Source organism: Sus scrofa, chromosome 5, assembly GCF_000003025.6.
Source record: "Sus scrofa isolate TJ Tabasco breed Duroc chromosome 5, Sscrofa11.1, whole genome shotgun sequence".
NCBI lineage: Eukaryota > Metazoa > Chordata > Mammalia > Artiodactyla > Suidae > Sus > Sus scrofa.
Genome location: NC_010447.5, coordinates 39567595 through 39588133, shown reverse-complemented (window position 1 = coordinate 39588133; position 20539 = coordinate 39567595). Strand labels below are relative to the sequence as shown.

Sequence of the window (20539 nt, the reverse complement as noted above, 5' to 3'; positions counted from 1 at the left end):
TGTCAATGAGGAGGAATACCAGTAAGACGATATAGTGACTCAAAATATATCTCTTCTAATTGAATTTTCAAAAGTTTTTTAATTGGGTATCATCTTATTGTTTTGTCTTAAAAACAAGGTTGCTTTATTTTCAATAGACGATTTAAGTCCCTTATGTTTACTGAGTTGTTATTGCTTAAAATATTGCAGCATTGATAGAATACATTCTTGAGCCTGGAGAGACCACAGGACAGAAGTCAGTTATTGCAGTGTGATCTTTTGTAATATGTTTATTTGTACTTCACATAGTCTGTTTTTACTTATTTTTTCTACAGCAACAAATATATATATTTTTTAGCATTTCTAACTAAAATTTAAGTCAATATTTCTTCATTTGTGCCTTTAATAGCACTGTAACTATGCACTTACTTTTTTGGTTGTTTTTTGTCTATATTGTATGTAAATATAAGTTAAAAGTAAAATGTTTTCTTTAATTTTTTTTCCTTTAAAAGCCATTTCTAGGTAGTAGTGACTGTGTTAATCAAATATCAGGGAAATTAAAATTAGGAAAAGAAGTACTAGCTACTTTGGAAGGACACTGGGTAAGTATCTTTATATGTTAGCTTTACAAAAAATTTTTCTGTGTAAAAAAATTGCAAGTCAGATTTTAGAAGTTTTTCTGTTTCTAAAAGTCAACATAAGCTTCAACTTAAATATTTTGGCTGTTATTAACAATATTTAGTTTTATATACTATTTGATTTGTGCAAAATTTAAATCAAAAATACCTAACACATATATCACCATGTACTATATTGCTTTAAAATATTACTCATATTAATTCATTTAATATTTAATATAATAACTCTCTGAGGTAAGTATTATTATTGTCCCCATTTTACAGAGGAGGACACTCAGGCACAGAAAGTTTAAATAATTTGTTCAAAGTGGTGGAGTAAGATTTCCACCCCAGGCACTCTGGCTTGTAGTATACTGCCTCTCACCAGAAGAGGCATTTCCAGGTAGAGTTTATTTCCTTTTCAGGAACATGGAAAAGAGAAGTTCTCGTCATGGCTCAGTGGTTAACAAATCTGTCTAGGAACCATGAGGTTGCAGGTTCGATCCCTGGCCTCACTCAGTGAGTTAAGGATCTGGCATTGCCCTGAGCTGTGGTGCAGGTTGCAGATGGGGCTCGCACATCCCACATTGCTGTGGCTGTGGTGTGGGCTGGCAGCTATAGCTCCAATTCGACCCCTAAACTGGGAACCTCCATATGCTGTGGGTGCAGCCCTGGAAAAGACAAAAACAGACCAAAAAAAAAAAAAGTGGCTTTTATTGATTACAGTCGCTTTTTTTTTTTTTTGGTCTTTTTAGGGCTGCACCCACTGCACATGGAAGTTCCCAGGCTAGGGGTCGAGTTGGAGCTATAGCTGCCTGCCCAAGTCACAGCCACAGCAATGTAGGATTCGAGGCACACCTGCAACCTACACCACAGCTCACGGCAATGCCGGATCCTTAACTCACTGAGTGAGGGCAGGGGTCAAACCCGCATCCTTATTGATTCTAGTCGTGTTTGTTAAACTGCTGAGCCACAACAGGAACTCAAGGTTTTTAATGCTAAGGAAGGCTGTTAGTGCAGAGACCAGCTCAGCAGGTGTGGCCTGAAGAACGGGTGCTGTGAAACTTAAGAAAAAGTTAACATAAAACAAGACAGAGACATTTATCTTAATCAAAGGTGGGAACTAGGGTACTCAAGGTCTCAGGGACCAAGAGCGGCACCTCAAAAAACCACACTGCTTGTATTGTGCTCTTTAGGATTATGTCAAGTAAGGAGGGGGCTATAGCTGCAGGATATAGTTTTTTATTATTTTAAAAGTCACATAGCTGGTAGCTGGTTAAGCTTTTACTCTGATCTTTAGGCATTTAACGGTCATTAGCATTGAGGAAGCTTGGCATCAGCTATCTATGCATAACATCTAGAGAATCACTATTGTGCTTTTACAGATGGCATGCCTATCTGCAGTAACCCCGAATGCCTAGGTTTGCACCTTGTTCTCCTTGCTGATGCATATCCTGCTAACGACCCCTCATAAACCCCTTGGGGCCATGAGGCTCATCTTCCTCTTAACAGGACATATCATGCTGTGCAAACGGTGTGCCTATCTGCACAGTACCAGTACATTATGTCCTCATTCAGCTGACCACATGAATAACTTATGCCTTTTGGTCTTTGTTCTTAAGCTAAAGTTATTTACCAGCACTGCGACTGTTTTTCAAACAGGAATATGGGGTAAAGTAAAGCAGGACAAGATGAAGTTTTTAGCATAGAAAATAGAAGCAAAGAGGCTAAGAAAAGACTGTAGAAACATGTCTCCCGACATCTTGGGTTTTTCTACATATATTAAATATGTAAATGATCTATAGCATCTCATTGTAACTGTAGCAAACACTACACTCTACTTTGATTTGGAGATGGTTGTTGAGGCTTTGCATGTAATTGTCTAAAATTTGTTTATTAAGTGAAGCTTGTGAAATCTCATGAACTTCCTGTGTATTCAACTGAATTTTTAATGATGGGTATTACATATTTAACCTTAGTTTTTTTATGAGAATGACAAAAGATTTGGGGCTTTTAGTAAAATACTAGTTATACTTATTTTAAAGACATGTTTCACAGTGGATTAAGCATGAAGAAGAAATTGTATTACTAAACTTAGTTTCCTTTTAAATAAACATAAATCTCAACATTAATTTTTAATTTCCTTAAATATAGGATAGTGAAGTTTTTATTAATGACAAAAAGACTGATAATTCAGAGGTTTTCTGGAATCCAACACCAGACATTAAGCAGTGGAGATTAATAAGGCACACTGTAAAATTTGAAGAGCAGGGAGATTTTGAATCAGAGAAGTAAGTATACCATTTTTCAGCTAACTTCATGAAAATCAAAGTGTTTTTTTTTTTTTGTAATCTCTCAACAGTGTGGTCACTTTTCTCTGTTTTAAAATAGTTAAATACTTGTGGGATGTGACAAGATTCTGTTTTGGTATATGTGAATATCAAATAATTATAATACAAATCTTGCTGCTTTCTGCAGCTCTAACATAAAACATCCTCTTTTTTCCTTTCTCTTATCTGCTTGAGTACCTATTTTTTAAATAAAGAACGACAACTACTTCTGTTTTGTTTGCATAAAGTTATGGGACTAATAATTCTTTGTTTTTATCTGGCAGCTATTTTCTAACCTGGGTTAGCCATGTAGAACTCTAGGTGAAGTGAGTGGTACAAAATCTATTTATGTTTTCTTTTCTAAAATACAAAAATAATGCCTTTAGATGTGCAGGCTTCTAGAGGACTTAATTAAAGGTCATGATTTCTGTTCTTAAATCATGCAGTTCTTCCTGGATCTCTTATACTTTTACACCAAAAATCTTACATACACGTCCCCAATTGTATTCTTATACTTCTTTCTTTTTGTTAGGAGAAGGAAACTGCCATGTAAAAGATACTACACTGGGTACTTTATAAACATTATGCAGTTTAATTCTCATTACATGTTTTCACATAAATAACATTCTCTTCTCATGAGAATTCAAGTCTTTGTGCCGTCTATACGCAAAATTGAGATTGTGGATGGTGAAAGAATATGTGTGTATCAGTTATAAAAATTCTGTTTTAGCTATAACCACATGATGCTTCCATCCAGAGTGAAACTTTGCCAAGTTCACTTGGCAGTTTTTGAGATGTGGATGTAAGTTAACATTTTTAAAATGAGGAAAAGGAGTCTTAGACAAAAGAAATAACTTTAAGTTCACCAGCCAAGGGATGGCAGATCTAGGATTAAACCAAGTCTATCTGATGCTATAGCCTTTATTCTTTCAGTCCTGACATGCTCTCAGATGGGTAGAATGTAGATCCATTTTTGTTGACCTAATAAAAAACTAAACTTCAGAAGGGGAAAACTTTTACCTCATTATAGCTTGACTTGTTTCTAAGCATTTGAGTATAAGCTTTGTCAAAGCCAAAAACCCACATGGGCATCACTTTCTCTTAAGGGGATTCAAGCTTATTCCATGCAGGTTTGATTTTCTGTTGCTTTTTTAATATTACTTTTGCACAGACTCTGGCATCGGGTAACTCGAGCCATAAATGCCAAAGACCAAACAGAAGCTACACAAGAAAAGTATGTCTTAGAAGAAGCTCAAAGACAAGCTGCCAGAGATCGGAAAACAAAAAATGAAGAGTGGACTTGCAAGTTATTTGAACTTGACCCACTCACAGGAGAATGGCATTACAAGTTTGCAGAGTAAGTAATTTAAAAGAGTACATTATAAAAATATCTCAAAGTTTTTGGCTTTCATTTCTAGATTTTTTTGTTGTTAGTATGAATAGTTTTTAATTAGCCATATATATGTGTGTATATTACTGTGATTTTACCTTGATGTTCCATTCATTATAAATTTGACTCTGTGATAATAGCCTATAAAATAAGCTGAGGATGATAAGATTAAATATGACAAATCTTAATCTTATAGCTATGTTTACAATTACCAATGAAAATCTAATAAAAAATTAAAATTTTTGAAACAGTTTTTGAATGTTTCACTTAGTCATTAAATAAGTGGTGCTTTTTCATTTCTGTAGTACTCGACCATGGGACCCACTTAATGATATGATACAATTTGAAAAAGATGGTGTTATCCAGACCAAAGTAAAACATCGCACTCCAATGGTATGTAGTAAAAAAGAAACTAGATATATATAAATGTTTTTAAATAGTAATTTTTGTTACCAACTTTTAACTGTATTTTTTTAAAGTATAGTTGATTTACAATGTTGTGTCAACTTCTGCTGTACAGCAAAGTGACCCAGTCATACATATATATACATTTCATGGTTACCAACCTTTAAAATTTGGCTTCAAAATATAAAATTTTAGGTCAGAAAAATGGTAGAATAAGTAGTTCCAAGGTCTTGTTCTCTCAAAGAAAGATAAAAAAGCAAACAGAAACTACCATAACCAAATTTGCTAGAGCTCTGGAAAACCATTAGAGGTTTGCAGCAACTAAGTGAGAGGTGAATCAAAAAAGAGATGACTTAAAAGCAGTAAGAAGGAGTTCCCATCGTGGCACAGTGGTTAACGAATGAGACTAGGAACCATGAGGTTGCGGGTTCGGTCCCTGCCCTTGCTCAGTGGGTTAACGATCCGGCGTTGCCGCGAGCTGTGGTGTAGGTTGTAGACGCGGCTCGGATCCCACGTTGCTGCGGCTCTGGTGTAGGCCGGCAGCTACAGCTCCGATTCGACCCTTAGCTTGAGAACCTCCGTATGCCGCAGGAGCGGCCCAAGAAATAGCAAAAAGACGGAAAAAAAAAAAAAAAAGCAGTAAGAAGGAGTTCCTGTCATGGCTCAGCGGAAACAAATCTGACTAGCATCCATGAGGACGCAGGTTTGATCCCTGGCCTCACTCAGTGGGTTGAGGATCTGGCATTGCTGTGATCTGTGGTGTAGGTCGCAGACTTGGCTCGGATCTGGCATCGCTGTGTCTGTGGCATAGATCGACAGCTGTAGCTCCAACTGGACCCTTAGCCTGGGAACCTCCATCTGCCACCAGTGCAGCCCTAAAACAAACAAACAAAAAAAAGCGGTAAGAGGAGTATGGCATTTTTAATTGCTCTTGTCCTAATACTTCTTTGGTGCAGTGGCAGTCTTAAAAGGTGCCCTCATTCCTGGCATGAGCCCTGGTTCCAGAGGAACAGAGCAGACCTTATTAACAAATTGTGTGTGTTTTATAACCTCTCTGGGGGCTACCTGAAGGGTTTATGCAGGGCATGCATCTTATTTTTTAATCTGAGAGATCAGCCAGATCTGCAGGCATTGCTTGGAAGTACGGCAAGCCAAACTAACAACCTGCAGGTACCTGCAGCAAAAGATTACCATTAAAATATATAGAGGACTAGGTAAGGTCCTGGGGAAAAAGCTGGGTAGAGATTCTTTGGGAATCTAGGGTATGGAAAAGCCTACCTTTATAGGAGAATTTAGAAAGCTATGAAAATGCCAAGGCAGGATGCTTATGTTTAAAAAATGCCTGAAAAAACCCTAAGTTTCACTTAAGGCTAATTTCTAGGCTTGAAGTGTTGAAGGAGTGCCCCTGCTCAGAGCCTAACTGCTGAATAAGACTGGGAGAGTTTTGGTTTCAAGTTTTAACTCCAAATGGATCCACAACCTGAAATAAGAGCTAAAATAATAAACCCTTAGAAGAACACAGGGGTAAATCTTTATGACCTTTTATTTGTCACTGTATTCTTAGATATGACACTAAAGGCATGCAGAACAACAACAAGAAATAGATAAATGACAGAATATTTGCAATTATTTATCTGCTAAGAGCTTAATATCCAGGATATGTAAAAAACTCCTTACTTAACAATCAAAAACAAACACAATTAAAAAAAAAAAAGAAGAAGAAGAAAGGGAGTTCCCCTTGTGGAGCAGCGGAAATGAATCCGGCTAGGAACAATGAGGTTGTGGGTTTGATCCATGGCCTCACTCAGTGGGATAAGGAGCTGGCATTGCTGTGAGCTGTGGTGTAGGTCACAGACAGGCTCGGATCTGGCATTGCTGTGGCTGTGGTAGAGGCCGGCGGCTATAGCTCCAATTGGACCCCTGGCCTGGGAACCTCCATATGCCACGGGTGAGGCCTTAAAAAGTTAAAAGACAGGAAAAAAAAAAAGAAGAAGAAGAAGAAGAAAGAGCAAGGCCGGGGATCGAACCTGCAACCTCATCGTTCTTAGTTGGATTCATTTCTGCTGCGCCACGAAGGGAACTCCAAGAAAGGGCTTGAATAGACATTTCTCCAAAGAAGATACGAATCAAAACCATAAGGAAGTTAGGTACTACCTCACACCTACTAGAATGGTAATAGTTTTAAAAATAAAAAGTGTTGGTGGGGATATGGAGAAATTGAAACCCTCATATTTTGCTGGTGGGAATATAAAATGGTGCAGCTGCTGCAGAGAATGATTTTCTGGTGGTTTCTCAAAAAGCTAAATGTAGAATTGCCATATAAGCCAGCAATTCCACTACAAAAAACGGAAACTGAGTCAAACAGGTATTTGCATACCAGTGTTCATTGCAGCATACTTCACAATAGCCAAAAGGTATAAACAATTCAAGTATCCATCACAAGATGGGTAAACAAAATGTGGTATATATTTACAATGGAATATTATTTAGCCATGAAAAGGAATGAAGTTCTGTTACATTCTACAACATGGAGTAACTTTGAAAATATTATGCTAAGAAAAATACATGGAACACAAAAGGATAAATACTATTTTGATTCTACTTATATAAAATATCTAGATAGGTAGGTTCATAGAAAGATTTTCTAGGGACTGAGGGGATGAGGGAATACAGAGTTATTGCTTAACTATTACAGAGGCTCTCTTTGGAATAATAAAAATGTTTTGGAAGTAGTGATTATAAAATTTTGTGAAGCTACTTAATATGTTGTGTTCATTTCTGTTGTACAGCAAAGTGATTTAGTTTTATGTATATATATATATATATACACATACATATACATTCTTTTTTAAAATATTCTTTTCCATTGTGGTTTCTCATAGGACATTGAACAGTTCTCTGCTATACAGTAGGATCTTACTGATTATCTACTTCATGTGTAGTAGCTTACATCTGCTAACCCCAGCCTCCAACTCCATCCCTCCTCCAAACCCACTCCCCCTTGGCAACCACAAGTCTGTTTTCTATGTTTGTAAGTCTTTTTCTGTTCCATAGATAGGTTCTTTTGTGTCATTTTTTAGATTCCACATATAGGTGATATCATATGATATTTGTCTTTCTCTTTCTGACTTCACTTAGTATGGTAATCTCTAGTTGTATCCATGTTGCTACAGATGGCATCATTTCATTCTTTTTATGGCTGAGTAGTATTCCATTGTGTATATGTACCACATCTTCTTTATCCATTCACCTGTCGATGGGTGTTTTAGGTTGTTTCCCTATCTTGGCTATTGTGAATATGAATGCAGGGGTATATGTATATTTTTGAATTATGTTTTTTTCAGGATATATATATATATATATATACACATATCTCTTTGCTTTTTAGGGCCACACCCACGGCATATGGAGGTTCCCAGGCTAGGGGTCTAATCGAAGCTGTAGCTGCCAGCCTACACCAGAGCCACAGCAACGCGGGATCCGAGCCGCGTCTATGACCTACACCACAGCTCACAGCAACGCCGAATAGTTAACCCACTGAGCAAGCCCAGGGATCGAACCTGCAACCTCATGGTTCCTAATCGGATTTGTTCCCACTGTGCCATGACGTGAACTCCTATACATATATCTTTTTAAATTATAGTTTTTTTCCTAGGATTGCTGGATCATATGGTAATTCCTAATTTTTTAAAATGTGGTTTCTTCCTTTAACAACACTATCATGATAGAGACACATAGCGCATCCATATTTCCTCCTAACTGTAGAGCTTACTGATCTCATTAAATCTTTGTATACTGAGAGTTAGATTACTGACTCCCTTTCTCATTTTAAATAACTTCCTACCAGTCTTTGTCAGTCTCCAATTTGAACCTACTCCAAGACTATGAATTTGGATTCTAAATGTTATAAAATCTTAAGTTTCTGTGATTTGAAGTAGGAGGGCACAGAGTAGGCTGAATCCAGAACACGCCTATTTATTTTCTATAATAAAATTATACGAATTTCATTTTAATTTTAAGCCCATGATTAAGATTTTGCAAAATCATTTCAAGGAATAAATATTTGGGAATAATTCCTATCTAGAACAGTAAACAGGTAGAGGTTTAAGACCACTGGTTTCCTGTTTTTCTAAGTATGTAAATTATCTTGCCCTTCTAATTCTGTTTCTTCTTTTGCATTTGGTTTTTTTATCCTAAGGAAAAGTTAACTCTAATTGATGGTTAAATATACTTTTCAATCTTATATTTTTATTCCAATGTTTTCAGTAAGTTTAAATTATGCTCTGCAAAATAATATTTCCATTTATTATAAGATGCTTTCTGCATTATCCAGATATTATTGAAAGGAAGTAGCCTAAATAATTTTATTGGAAACCAAACATCATTCCATGAGAATGTTTTTAATGTTGGAAACAAGATAAGTATGACCTTAAAAAGAGTCACTATTACTTAATATTCAGCTAGCTGTACTAAATTGTTCAGTTGGAAAAGTGGGGTACCTGTATTCATATATATGTGTGCATAAAAATGTCTCTTGAATGTACAAACTAATAGCAATGAGAATCTTTTTTAGTGAGGGAGAGACTGGGTGGATATGGGTCAGGAGTGGAAGGGAACCTCTTCATTATTTTATTTTCTTATACTCTTTGATGTTTGTGCCAAATTAATGTTTCCTATTAAAATTAAATAATTTGATTATATAAGTGCGTCACATCTTGTTTAAGTTTTAATTAGACTATTTCATCTTTGTTTTTATTTCTAAGTATTATGCCCATAAGCACTTTTGACAGTTGTACAATGTTGGTCTTTAATTATAAAATTCAATGCAAATTAGCATAATACCATGATTTTTTTTTCAGGTTAGTGTCCCCAAAATGAAACATAAGCCAACCAGGCAACAGAAAAAAGTGGCAAAAGGCTATTCCTCCCCAGAACCTGATATCCAGGACTCATCTGGAAGTGAAGGTAGAAATATTTATTGCAGATTATTCACTATAACAGTCTTTTCTTTTTTTGCCTTTTTTTTTTTTTTTTCTTTTTGGGGCCGCACCTGTGGCATATGGGGGTTCCCAGGCTAGGGGTCGAGTCAGAGCTACAGCTGCCGGCCTACGCCACAACCACAGCAACACCAGATCTGAGCTGCATCTTCGACCTGCACCACAGTTCATGGCAACACCGGATCTTTAACCCACTGAGCAAGGCCAGGGATAAAACCCACAACCTTATGGTTCCTAGTCGGATTTGTCTCTGCTGTGCCATGATGGAAACTCCCATAAGAGTCAATTCTAAAAGGATGTTACTGGAGTTCCCATCATGGCGCAGTGGAAATGAATCCAGCTAGGAACCATGAGGTTTCGGGTTCAATCTCTGGCCTCGCTCAGTGGGTTAAGGATCCAGCATTGCCATGAGCTGTGGTGTAGGTCACAGATGCAGCTCGGATCTGGCGTGGCTGTGGCTGTGGCATGGGCTGGCGGCTGCAGCTCCAATTGGATCCCCAGCCTGGGAACCTCTATATGCCAAGGGTGAGGGCCTAAAAGACAAAAGAAAAAAAAAAAAAAAAAGTGTGTTACGATACTATGTTTGATATATGAAAATGGTTTCTCATATTAAGAAGCTTTGTAAATTTTGATGGGGGCATGGATGATGTGGGAATAAAAAGCCATTTTAGATTATAGATAAATTTACCACAAGGTAAAGTCATGGGAAATGAAAAAAGGGGAAACATTCAAATCAAGAGCCAAACCCCAATACTAGCTCTTATGCCTTGTTAGCTTCTGAAAACTTGTTGGTGGTTTCCTAGATTCAATGCAGGCACCATTTCTTTTCTTTTTCTTATTTATTTATTTGTTTATTTTGCATTTAAGGGCCACACCAACAACACATGGAAGCTCCCAGCCTAGGGGTTGAATTGGAGCTGCAGCTGCTGGTCTGTGCCACAGCCACAGCAATGTGGTGTCTGAGCCGTGTCTGCAACCTACACCACAGCTCATGGCGACACCAGATCCCCAACCCACTGAGCAAGGTTAGGGATAGTACCTGCATCCTCATGGATTCTAGTTGGATTTGTTTCCACTGTGCCAAAATGGGAACTCTGAGGCACCATTTCTTGAGCTTTGGGCTCAGTTCCATGCTTGAGAAAAGTTCTTCATTCTCATAATAAATTATTGTGGTATTTAGAAGACATAGACAAGTGAAAATGTAACATATCAAATTATGAACTAAATTAACTAGTGTGCCATTGTTAAGTCAGAGAACATGTAAACTGTCTTGAACTACATTGAGATTAATCAAGAATTAAGGTCATGTCTGAGACATTATGGGAAAATAAAGATTTGGAGTTCCCATTGTGGCTCAGCAGTAATGAACCTGACTAGTATCCATAAGGACGCAGGTTCAATCCCTGGCCATGCTCAGTGGGTTAAGGATCTAGCGTTGCCACAAGCCCGTGGTGTAGGTCGCAGATGAGGCTCAGATCCCGTGTTGCTCTGGCTGTGGCTGGCAGCCGTAGCTCCTATTCAACCCCTAGCCTGGGAACTTCCATAATGCCATAGGTTCAGCCCTAAAAAGCAAAAAAAAAAAAAAAAAAGATTTTTTTGAAGCCGTAGTCTCTACTGAACTTATGGTAAACGGGGGAACTTTTTACAGAGTTTTACAGAGAAAATACTAGAGGTGAACAAATGATAAATGTTAAGATATCTGTAGATGACAAATAGTAAAGAGTTTAAAGGAAAGGGGGCTGAATTCAGTTTGAGGGAAGGTTCTTAGAGGAAAGGAACCCTGGAGAATTGTTAGGATTTCTAATGGATTCTAGCAATCTAGGCTTGAGGGATGCAGATAGGTAGACAACATAGTAGAGTAAAAGAGGAATAAAATGAATAAAATTTTAAAAGCCAGTGTCATATAGTACCATCGTGCTCAAAAGGAGTTTTAGTTAGGAGTTCCCATTGTGGCTCAGTGGTTAATGAACCCAACTAGTATTCATGAGGACTCAGGTTCGATCCCTGGCCTTGCTCAGTGGGTTAATGATCCAGCATTGCTGGATGTGAGCTTGGTGTAAGTCACAGACGCGGCTCGGATCTGGCGTTGCGGCTGTGGTGTAATCCGGCAGGTATAGATAGCTCCAATTCAACCCCTAGCCTGAGAACTTCCATATGCCGCAGGTGCAGCCCTAAAAAGAAGAAAAAAAAAAAAAAAGAAGAAGTATTAGTTATACTGTTTTCCCATTTCACAAAAAAGGAAACTGAAACACAGGTTGAACCGCCCAAGGTCGTATAACCTGTTAAACAGTATTTATATGTAACACATGCAGATATTTTGGATCCTTAATTCATTCTCTTATCTGCTCTGCTGTATTACTTATACTGTATCAGCTGACATTTTTTGAGTACTTAATGTGTGCAAAGTTGAATGTTAAACATCCCTTACTACAACCATGTGAAGTTTGAGTGTTATTATTATCCCTGTTTTACAAATGAAAAAGCTGAGATCTGGAGAGAGGTTAAGATCTGAACAAAAGTAGAAAGGAAGGAATGGATATGAGAAGGGATTTTTAAAAAATGATCCGTACACTTTGTGGGTTAACAATAAAAATTAATAGAAGAGATATTTAAACCAACTGAAAAGGCTCAAAGTGGGTGATTAAGGGAAGAAATTAACACTAATAATAAAAAAAATAAAAGGGAATTGGAAAAGCTGACTTCTTCAGATATAGGCAAATAGGTAAGATATAGAAGAGAGTAATACCTTCCCCAAATTAATATTTGTGGTTTTAAAGAAATATTTTTGTCTATTTCAATTTTTAAGAAATAAAACTGATTGAATCCAAAATTTAACTAATTTGTGGTTATTTTCTTTTTTCCTTTTTTTTTTTTTTTTTTTTTTTTTAGGGCCATACCTGCAGCATATGGAAGTTCCCAGGCTAGAGGTTGAATCAGAGCTACAGCAACATGCGATCCAGGCTATGTCTGCAACCTACACCATGGATCATGGCAATGTTGGATCCTTGACCCACCGAACAAGGCCAGGGATTGAACCTGCATCCTCTTGGATCCTAGTTGGATTCATTTCCACTGTGCCACAATGGGAACTCCCTGTGGTTATTTTAAATATACTTGTTATTTTAATATACTTTTAAATATAATTCAGAAATGCCAAGTATGAGTAGTAGAATATTAGTCTCTAAGCCATAAAAATAATGCCTAGGGAAAATTTTATTACATGAGAATTGTTATCTGAAATGTAGATTATTTACAATCAATATGTTCACTAATTTTCACGAATTTTATTATAAATGTCTTTTTAGCTCAATCAGTGAAACCAAGTGCAAGAAGAAAGAAAGGGATAGAACTGGGAGACATTCAAACTTCCATTGAATCTATAAAACAAACACAGGAAGAAATTAAAAGGTAATATGTACTGACAGTAACTATTCATTTGAGTCCAGAAGAGTTAAGAATCATAGGAAATCATATATAATCATATACAAATTTTACATTTTTATGACATTGCTAAGCTAAAGTAGAATCTTGGCTTTTATCCCCTGACTACTGAAAGAAATTCCTTTAGCACTAAAATATTGGGGGGATTGGGGAAGGTTTTTTTTCTCTTCTGTGAGGCTAGAATTGGAATCTCTTCATTTTATTGCTGTAGCATACTGGGAATGTAGCCGGGTTGGCTGTGAAAGTGGGATGGTTTCTGGGAATCAGTTAACAAAGGCTTCCCACAGTCCTCTTTGTACACGGCTAATTTTAATTGAAGATTCCCTGTTGCTGAAACACTGTAATACTCCCATAGTGGAGGGTAAATAGCTGCTACCCTACTTCAACTTGAGACTTTTAAGTGTTCCTCTTGCACTCACAGACCTTTCTTCACATTCACCTCCCCTTAATCCAACAACTGATGGTCATAATACTTAGGGAAGTTCCTTGGAGGGGAAGGGGTCCTGATCCTGCTCCATTGCTAAGGCTAGCATGAGTTCAGAATGATTGTCTCCCATTGTTGTAACAGATGTTAGAAATTTTGTATTCTTAGCCAGCCTGCTTTTGTGTTCAGCAATCAGTCCTAGACATTCTGGAGGAATTTTTTAAAGATATTCTGTTCTTAGACTTGTGGCTGTCAAGAAGGAGGGGGAGGGAGTAGGAGGGATTGGGAATTTGGAGTTTATAGATGCAAACTATAGCCTTTGGAATGGATAAGCAGTGGGATCCTGCTGTAGAGCACTGGGAACTATGTCTGGTCACTTGTGACAGAACATGATAATGTGAGAAAAAAGAATATACATGTATATGTGACTGGGTCACCTTGCTATGCAGTAGAAAATTGACAGAACACTGTAAATCAGCTATAATGGAAAAAATAAAAATCATTATAAAAAAAGATATTCTGTTTTAGTGATCTTATGGCTTATATTAAGTTGCTATTCCATCTATAGCCTCATTTCCTGCCATCCTCTACTCCTTTCCCATGATCCTATAAAACCCCTCACATCTCCAGAATATACTGTAACTCTCTCATTTTTGGATTTTTTTTTTTTTTTAGGGACGCACCCATGGTATATGGAGGTTCCCAGGCTAGGGGTCAAATCGGAGCTACAGCTCCCAGCCTATGCCACAGCCACAGCAACACCAGATCCTTAACCCACTGAGCAAGGCCAGGGATCAGACCCGAAACCTCATGGTTCCTAGTCGGATTTGTTTCCGATGTGCCACGACGGGAACTCATCTTTGGATCTTTATCCACACTGAATCCACTTCTTAGATTGCCCTTCCTCTCACTCTAACCATCATTGAGAATATAACTCAAATGCCACCCTTTTGGTAACATTTCTAATCATTTACCTGCCCTGTAGTTATTTATCCTTCCACCTGGCTTGTATGGCTAGCCCTATACAGTCTTTTGTGCTTACTGGGCTAGAGTTATTATTGTGTGTGTCTGTTTACTGTACCTTCCCCAACTCTGCCCCAGTTGGACCATGAGCTGCTTTAAATCAGGAAGTATGTCTTCTGCATCTTGGTATTACCAGCCCTTACATTAAGTGCTCAACTTTCCTAATTCAATTATATTTGTAAATTAATGAGCCTTCTTGTTCATTTTGCCTTCTTTATACTGGTAAGACACTTTAATAGAGGAAGTCAGAAAAAGAAAAAGTCTCTACTAATCAGCTCTTTTTAGCCAAAAGCATTTAGGGTGGCATGAGGATCGTGTAAACGCATTTCATGACTGAATTAACATCTTATTTATGTTAGCATATGAAATGCCTACAGAGCATTCTTGAAGTTAGGAATGTCACAAAATCTGTTGTATTAATTATTTATTTCCTGGTAAATTTAGGATTTTTCTTCACCTCTCCTCTGTCTCCCTGAAGAAAGATAAAAGAAACTTAATGGGCCAATTAAGAAGCAAAATTTTTGTTTTAAAAACACTGTGATAACAAAGAAGGTGGTATATTTTACATGATCAAACTTTAAAAATTATGTTTAATATATATCATTAAGTAGTATATTTGGTACAGCGTGGAGTATAGATTTAGATAAGACCTAATAATATTCCACATAGCATAATCAGCTCCCTGTTCAGGTGGTAGTAATTGATTGAACTTTATACAATTGAATTTTAAAAAAATTTTTTATAAAAGTATAGTTGATTTACAATGTTGTGTCAATTTCTGCCGTACAGCTACAATTGAATTCTGTGACCATATATCAATTATGAGTTCTGTGCTAATATTTTTGATAAATAATTGTTTAATTTATTCTTGCTTATTTTTGTAGAAATATTATGGCTCTTCGAAATCATTTAATTTCAAGCACACCTGCCACGGATTATTTTCTGCAACAAAAAGACTACTTCATCATTTTCCTCTTGATTTTGCTTCAAGTCATAATAAACTTCATGTTTAAGTAGAAGTTCTTTACAGTTGGGTCTATGAACTGCAGTGATCAGATTTGGCCTGGGACCAGTGTCGAAGTTGGTTTGGTCTTTATTAAAACATCACAATATTTCTAAAACAGAAAACCTTAGAGATAACTGTAGAAGTGTTGACTTTTCATACCTTTTATCCTTAAACTGAAGCAAGAGCTATTCTTTTTGGTTATTCAAGTGAGCTATGTGTTAAGTGCCAGAACATTTCTAGCTTTTGTGAGAATGTGCCTACATGTGAGTATAATAAATCCACATGTATACACAGTTGTCTTATGTATACCTTATAGTAGTCCTTGTAGTCCGTAGTATGTTCATGTTCTGAAATATATAGCAGTAATATTGTTCATAACAAAAATGCTGTCAATCTTGTAAGTATACCTATAGAAATCTATTTCTTCATAAAGCAGGCACAAAACTTTTATCAGTAAGGAGTTAGAGTGGAAAATGATGAGATAATAGACATAAATAGTTCAATACACTGTACTATTAAAAAAAAAATCATTTCCAAATCATTCAGCTTAATTGTCTTCTTAGAAACAGGAGAAAAAAAAAGTGGTCAAAATTGAGACACAAGATGGCAAATTGCTTTTTTTTTTTTAAAGTTTACACAAGATTTTTTTAACCCCTGGAATTTAATATTTATAGATACAAGTATAAATATATGTATGTGTATATGTCAACAGCAAAAAACTGGTGTGCAGCTACTTGGATCTATTGATTATATCTTCCTTATCATAACTATATAATATCCCTTTAGCACTTGCTGAGAAAAGTGTGGTCAAACATGATAGCTGTCTTTTTTCTTAAATTTTTTTTAAATTCTCTTGGTCCAATAACATTGGCCAAATTCACAAAATGTTTATAGGGCATATTAAGTGCTGATATTATTTTTCATTATGAAAAACTTATTTTAGCTTTCATTTAGATCCTAGTGTGTTCAGTGAAAAAGTAGAATAGAAAAAATATATGTAATCAATATTTGACTTCAAAAGCCAAATAAGAGAAGGGCAATAAGAAAAGATACTTCACGTGGTGGTATTTATGTGTACATTAAAATTGGTTTCTTTAAAATGTGCAATAAGTTGAGCATCAAGAAGATCAGCAAGTTCTGAATTTTAATTCTCCGTTATCCTCCTCTGTTCTTAGCAACTGCAGTCTGTGGCAAAAACCACAGTTCCTCAAGATTCCTTTTTCAGGCTCAGGAGAACCTTTTTCCTAAATATTTTTTTGAGTTTAATATTTTTACTTTCTGTATCTTAGAATTCTAAAGGTAGATTCTGAAATGAAAATGGAAGTCAGAAAGAATAATTGCTCTGACTACGTATGCCTTTGACTGAAAAGAGACTGTGAGACACTAGCAAATTACAATCAATTTTATCCCATAGTAAGTATAAAATCAAGGAATGATTGATAATTTATGAAAATCGAAAGTGATACTGGACTTCCCATCATGGCGCAGTGGAAACGAATCTGGCTGGGAACCATGAGGTTGAGGGTTCAATCCCTGGTCTCTCTCAGTGTCTAGTGGGTTAAGTATCTGGCGTTGCCATGAGCTGTGGTGTAGGTGGCAGACACAGCTCGGATCCTGTGTTGCTGTGGCTGTGATGTAGGCTGGCAGCTGTAGCTCTGATTTGACCCCTAGCCTGGGAACCTCTATATGCCATGAGTGCAGCCCTAAAAAGACTAAAAAAGACAAAAGAAAAAAAAAATGATATTAAGAGCCTGCTTTTTACCTCCTAACCAATATAACCATATGTTTTATGAAGAAGCATTTTCCTTGTATTTTTGGCAAAACAATGCTGTATTCCATGTATATGTGTGAAAATATTTTTAAATTGATTATACGTAAATAAAATATACCAATATAAGTATAGGTATAATATGACTACACTAGAACAGATGGGCTTTTTGTTTGTATTTCATACTTGTTGATATGATTTTTGTACTCAATTTCTGTTACCAATATTATGCTCAACTGCCTACTCATTGATATATATTTTGTAAATATTGTACAACTTGATCTTTTTTATGGTTTAAATTTAGTATTAATTTATTTAAGTTGATTGGCTGATCATAAAAATAATTTCACTGTTAAACCATGAAAACTTATATATATATATTTTTTTGGTGACTCCCCTTTGGGTCTTTAGTCTTATCCACTTGTATGTTACTTTTCATTTGGTCTAAGTATCATTTTATTTGTATGGTTATCTTCTAAGACTAGAGTGGTAGTTATTTTCTTTATTTTTTAATTTTCTTTTTAGGGCAGACGTTATGGGTTCTTATTACCCAGGGAGTCAAAAACTATTTCATGAGAAAGCGCAGAGTTACTCATGACTGTTTCTTATACACTAAAAGCATATATCTAATCTTCTTCTAGTCTTCTTCTGCTTTTAGTTGTATGAGTTCTTTTCTGTGAACTGAACACAAAACTCAGGAATTGGTTGCTTAGTTTTAGATCAGGACTTACTAGGGTTAGTATGTGAATCCTTCAAAACACATAATTAACTTTGTATTTAGCCACATGTGTAATTGACTCTGAAAGTTCTCCACCGAAATTAATCTTCCTTCACACATGGATTCATAGAAATTGTGATAGTTCCCAACTGTCTGAGAGCCTCATGATGATTTCTAAGATTTAAGACCTATGACCAGTTTTTTTCAGCTGCTCAAAAATTTTATTTTTTCACTTGAAAATTTAAATGAGTAACAATTTTTGACATGTGCATTTCTGTTTTAGTTGTTAACTATGCCTTCAGTTATCCACCCTTTAGTGAGATATAGCTGGCTGAGGAAGACAATAAATAGGGCACATGAAATGTGTCAGCAATAGATATTTTACTTGTATTTTATGTCAGTACTCTTTTTATTACTTATAAAGGTACAGTGTAATCTTTGTCACCATTCCATTGAAAAAGTTGGCCTTGTAAAAATACAACCCTCATTTAGTATTCATGCTTTTGTGCCTTTAAGAAAATACTTTTTGTTATTTTTGTGTTACAGAACTATAATATGATTCAAAGTGTTTATAGGCTTGTCATAAAAGGGTCATTTCTATAGGCTTAATTGTCCTAAAAGGGTCATTTCTCTGTGTCACTTTATTTCCTTTTATATAGCTATAGTATATTTAAACAGTAATGCTGTACTTTTATAAGGGTTTGTCTATTTACCTATCTCAAATATATTCTTCACTTTCAGACATCGTTGAAGTAGACTTGTCAGATTATTCTGAGTATTGTAAACAGTGCCTTTTCAATGGAATTCACACTGTTTTAGGGTGTCAACTCGTGCCATAAACACAAAATTATGTGGAAGGCAGTTTTAACTTTTTGAAGAATATCTTAGTCAAATATTTAAGGAAACAAAAGTATAAAATTCTGTTTTTTCCATTGTTTAGCATTTCTAGTGAGCAATGAATACATTTGGAAGACTTTTTTGTTTGACATAGTGATAATGGCATGATGATGAGCCATTTATGACTCTGCAGATTATTTTGAATTATGTTAAATGTATAGAAATAAAATATTATTAGCATTTATACCAAATTTTCCAATTTGAACCATTGGTGGAAGGGGGAGGGAGGATCCCCACACAAATCACTAAGCTTACATTTCCACTTATTTGACTGTGTGATAAAGAGGTTCTTTAAAATGTATAACCTGCCACTTTTATGTAATTTGGTTTCATTTTGTTCACCTACCGTGTAAATTTAGTATATTTAACTTACTTTTTGTTACTCTTAACATATTGTTGGCTTTGTTACAGTTTTTAATTGAAGATGGACTGTTAAAATTGTATAGGACCAGTGTCTCCTTAATATGATTAACATATTTAGAAGAGCCACAAGAAACCCATGACAAAATGAATGTGAATATACTTTCTAAAATATTTAGAAGATTTCTTTCCACATTTATCATGTAAAATTACTTTAGTATTACATACAATATTGAAATTTATTTAAAGAAAAAAATGCCATGAAACATTTGAACTGATGAGCAACAGAACGTCAGTTGAAAATTTTCACTTTTTAGCATGCTGACTGTAAATCTAAGTTAAATATCCTATTTAAAGGCCATTTATAAATTCAAACACTACCACTGGTCAGTTTTATAAAATAGAATAAAATATGTTATCTGCGGTGTAAGTACAGCACACTGTCAAATTCTTTTCCTTAAGGTGCACAGTAAATGTACAGATAGTCATAGGCAACTGTTTTGTAATGTATTAACTACATTTTTAATCTGTTATTCCTAATCTATTGTTTGCAGAGATAAAACAATTGAATTTTTCTAATCTGTAAGATGATGCTAACTTCAACAAGTAGGCATTCTAAATAAAATTTTTAAAAAAAATCAAACTGTAACAAAATGACTTTGAATATAACATATGGTGATTAAATTACTTAATTTTTTACTTAAAAATAATTTGGGGGGGAGTAGTTGTGAAGGATGCTGAAGGGCTTGGAAGGGATTTAATAGGTAGATTCCCTAATGTATGCTTTACCCAATGCTCTAGATTCATTCTTCTTGAATATTCACAATGACTTTCAGGTAAGTGGGGATTAGATTTTATAGATGAAGAATCTGAGGCTCAGAGAAGTTAAAATGATTCCAAAAGCTGTATCATAAGACTGGGTTGAGCCCAGGTTTGAGTCTATGTCTGACTTCACTGTCCATTCTCTTTCCACTGGGTACTTTAATACAACTCCGATCAAAACACCTGACTTTAAATGCTTGACTTTAAACACACTGATCAAATCTGTGTACTGAGTAACTCATTTGTAATGTGTAAGAAAAAAAGAACCTTGCTATTACACAAGCTTATGTACAAAACCCCTCAAATTATCTACTAGTCTATGAGTCAATATCACACAGGTTCCAAGAAATCACTCCTCTCTA

At 35.8% G+C, this 20539-nt stretch overlaps 1 protein-coding gene across 8 annotated transcripts in view; it reads left to right on the top strand.

The window, feature by feature from the left end:
* The window catches only part of OSBPL8 (oxysterol binding protein like 8), a 176520-nt gene extending 156522 nt beyond the window's left edge, over window positions 1-19998 (top strand). For 5 of the 8 annotated variants that reach the window (XM_005655643.3, XM_021092052.1, XM_021092053.1 and 2 more), the window contains 7 exons: window positions 492-581; window positions 2751-2887; window positions 4098-4283; window positions 4622-4709; window positions 9581-9686; window positions 13024-13126; window positions 15491-19985. In XM_005655643.3, coding sequence (XP_005655700.1) covers window positions 492-581; window positions 2751-2887; window positions 4098-4283; window positions 4622-4709; window positions 9581-9686; window positions 13024-13126; window positions 15491-15623 — 843 coding nt within the window. In that variant the 3' untranslated portion in view covers window positions 15624-19985. Of the gene's footprint in view, window positions 1-491; window positions 582-2750; window positions 2888-4097; window positions 4284-4621; window positions 4710-9580; window positions 9687-13023; window positions 13127-15490 lie in introns of all 8 variants that reach the window. The other 3 variants (XM_013988326.2, XM_005655647.3, XM_013988327.2) reach the window with 3 other exon arrangements.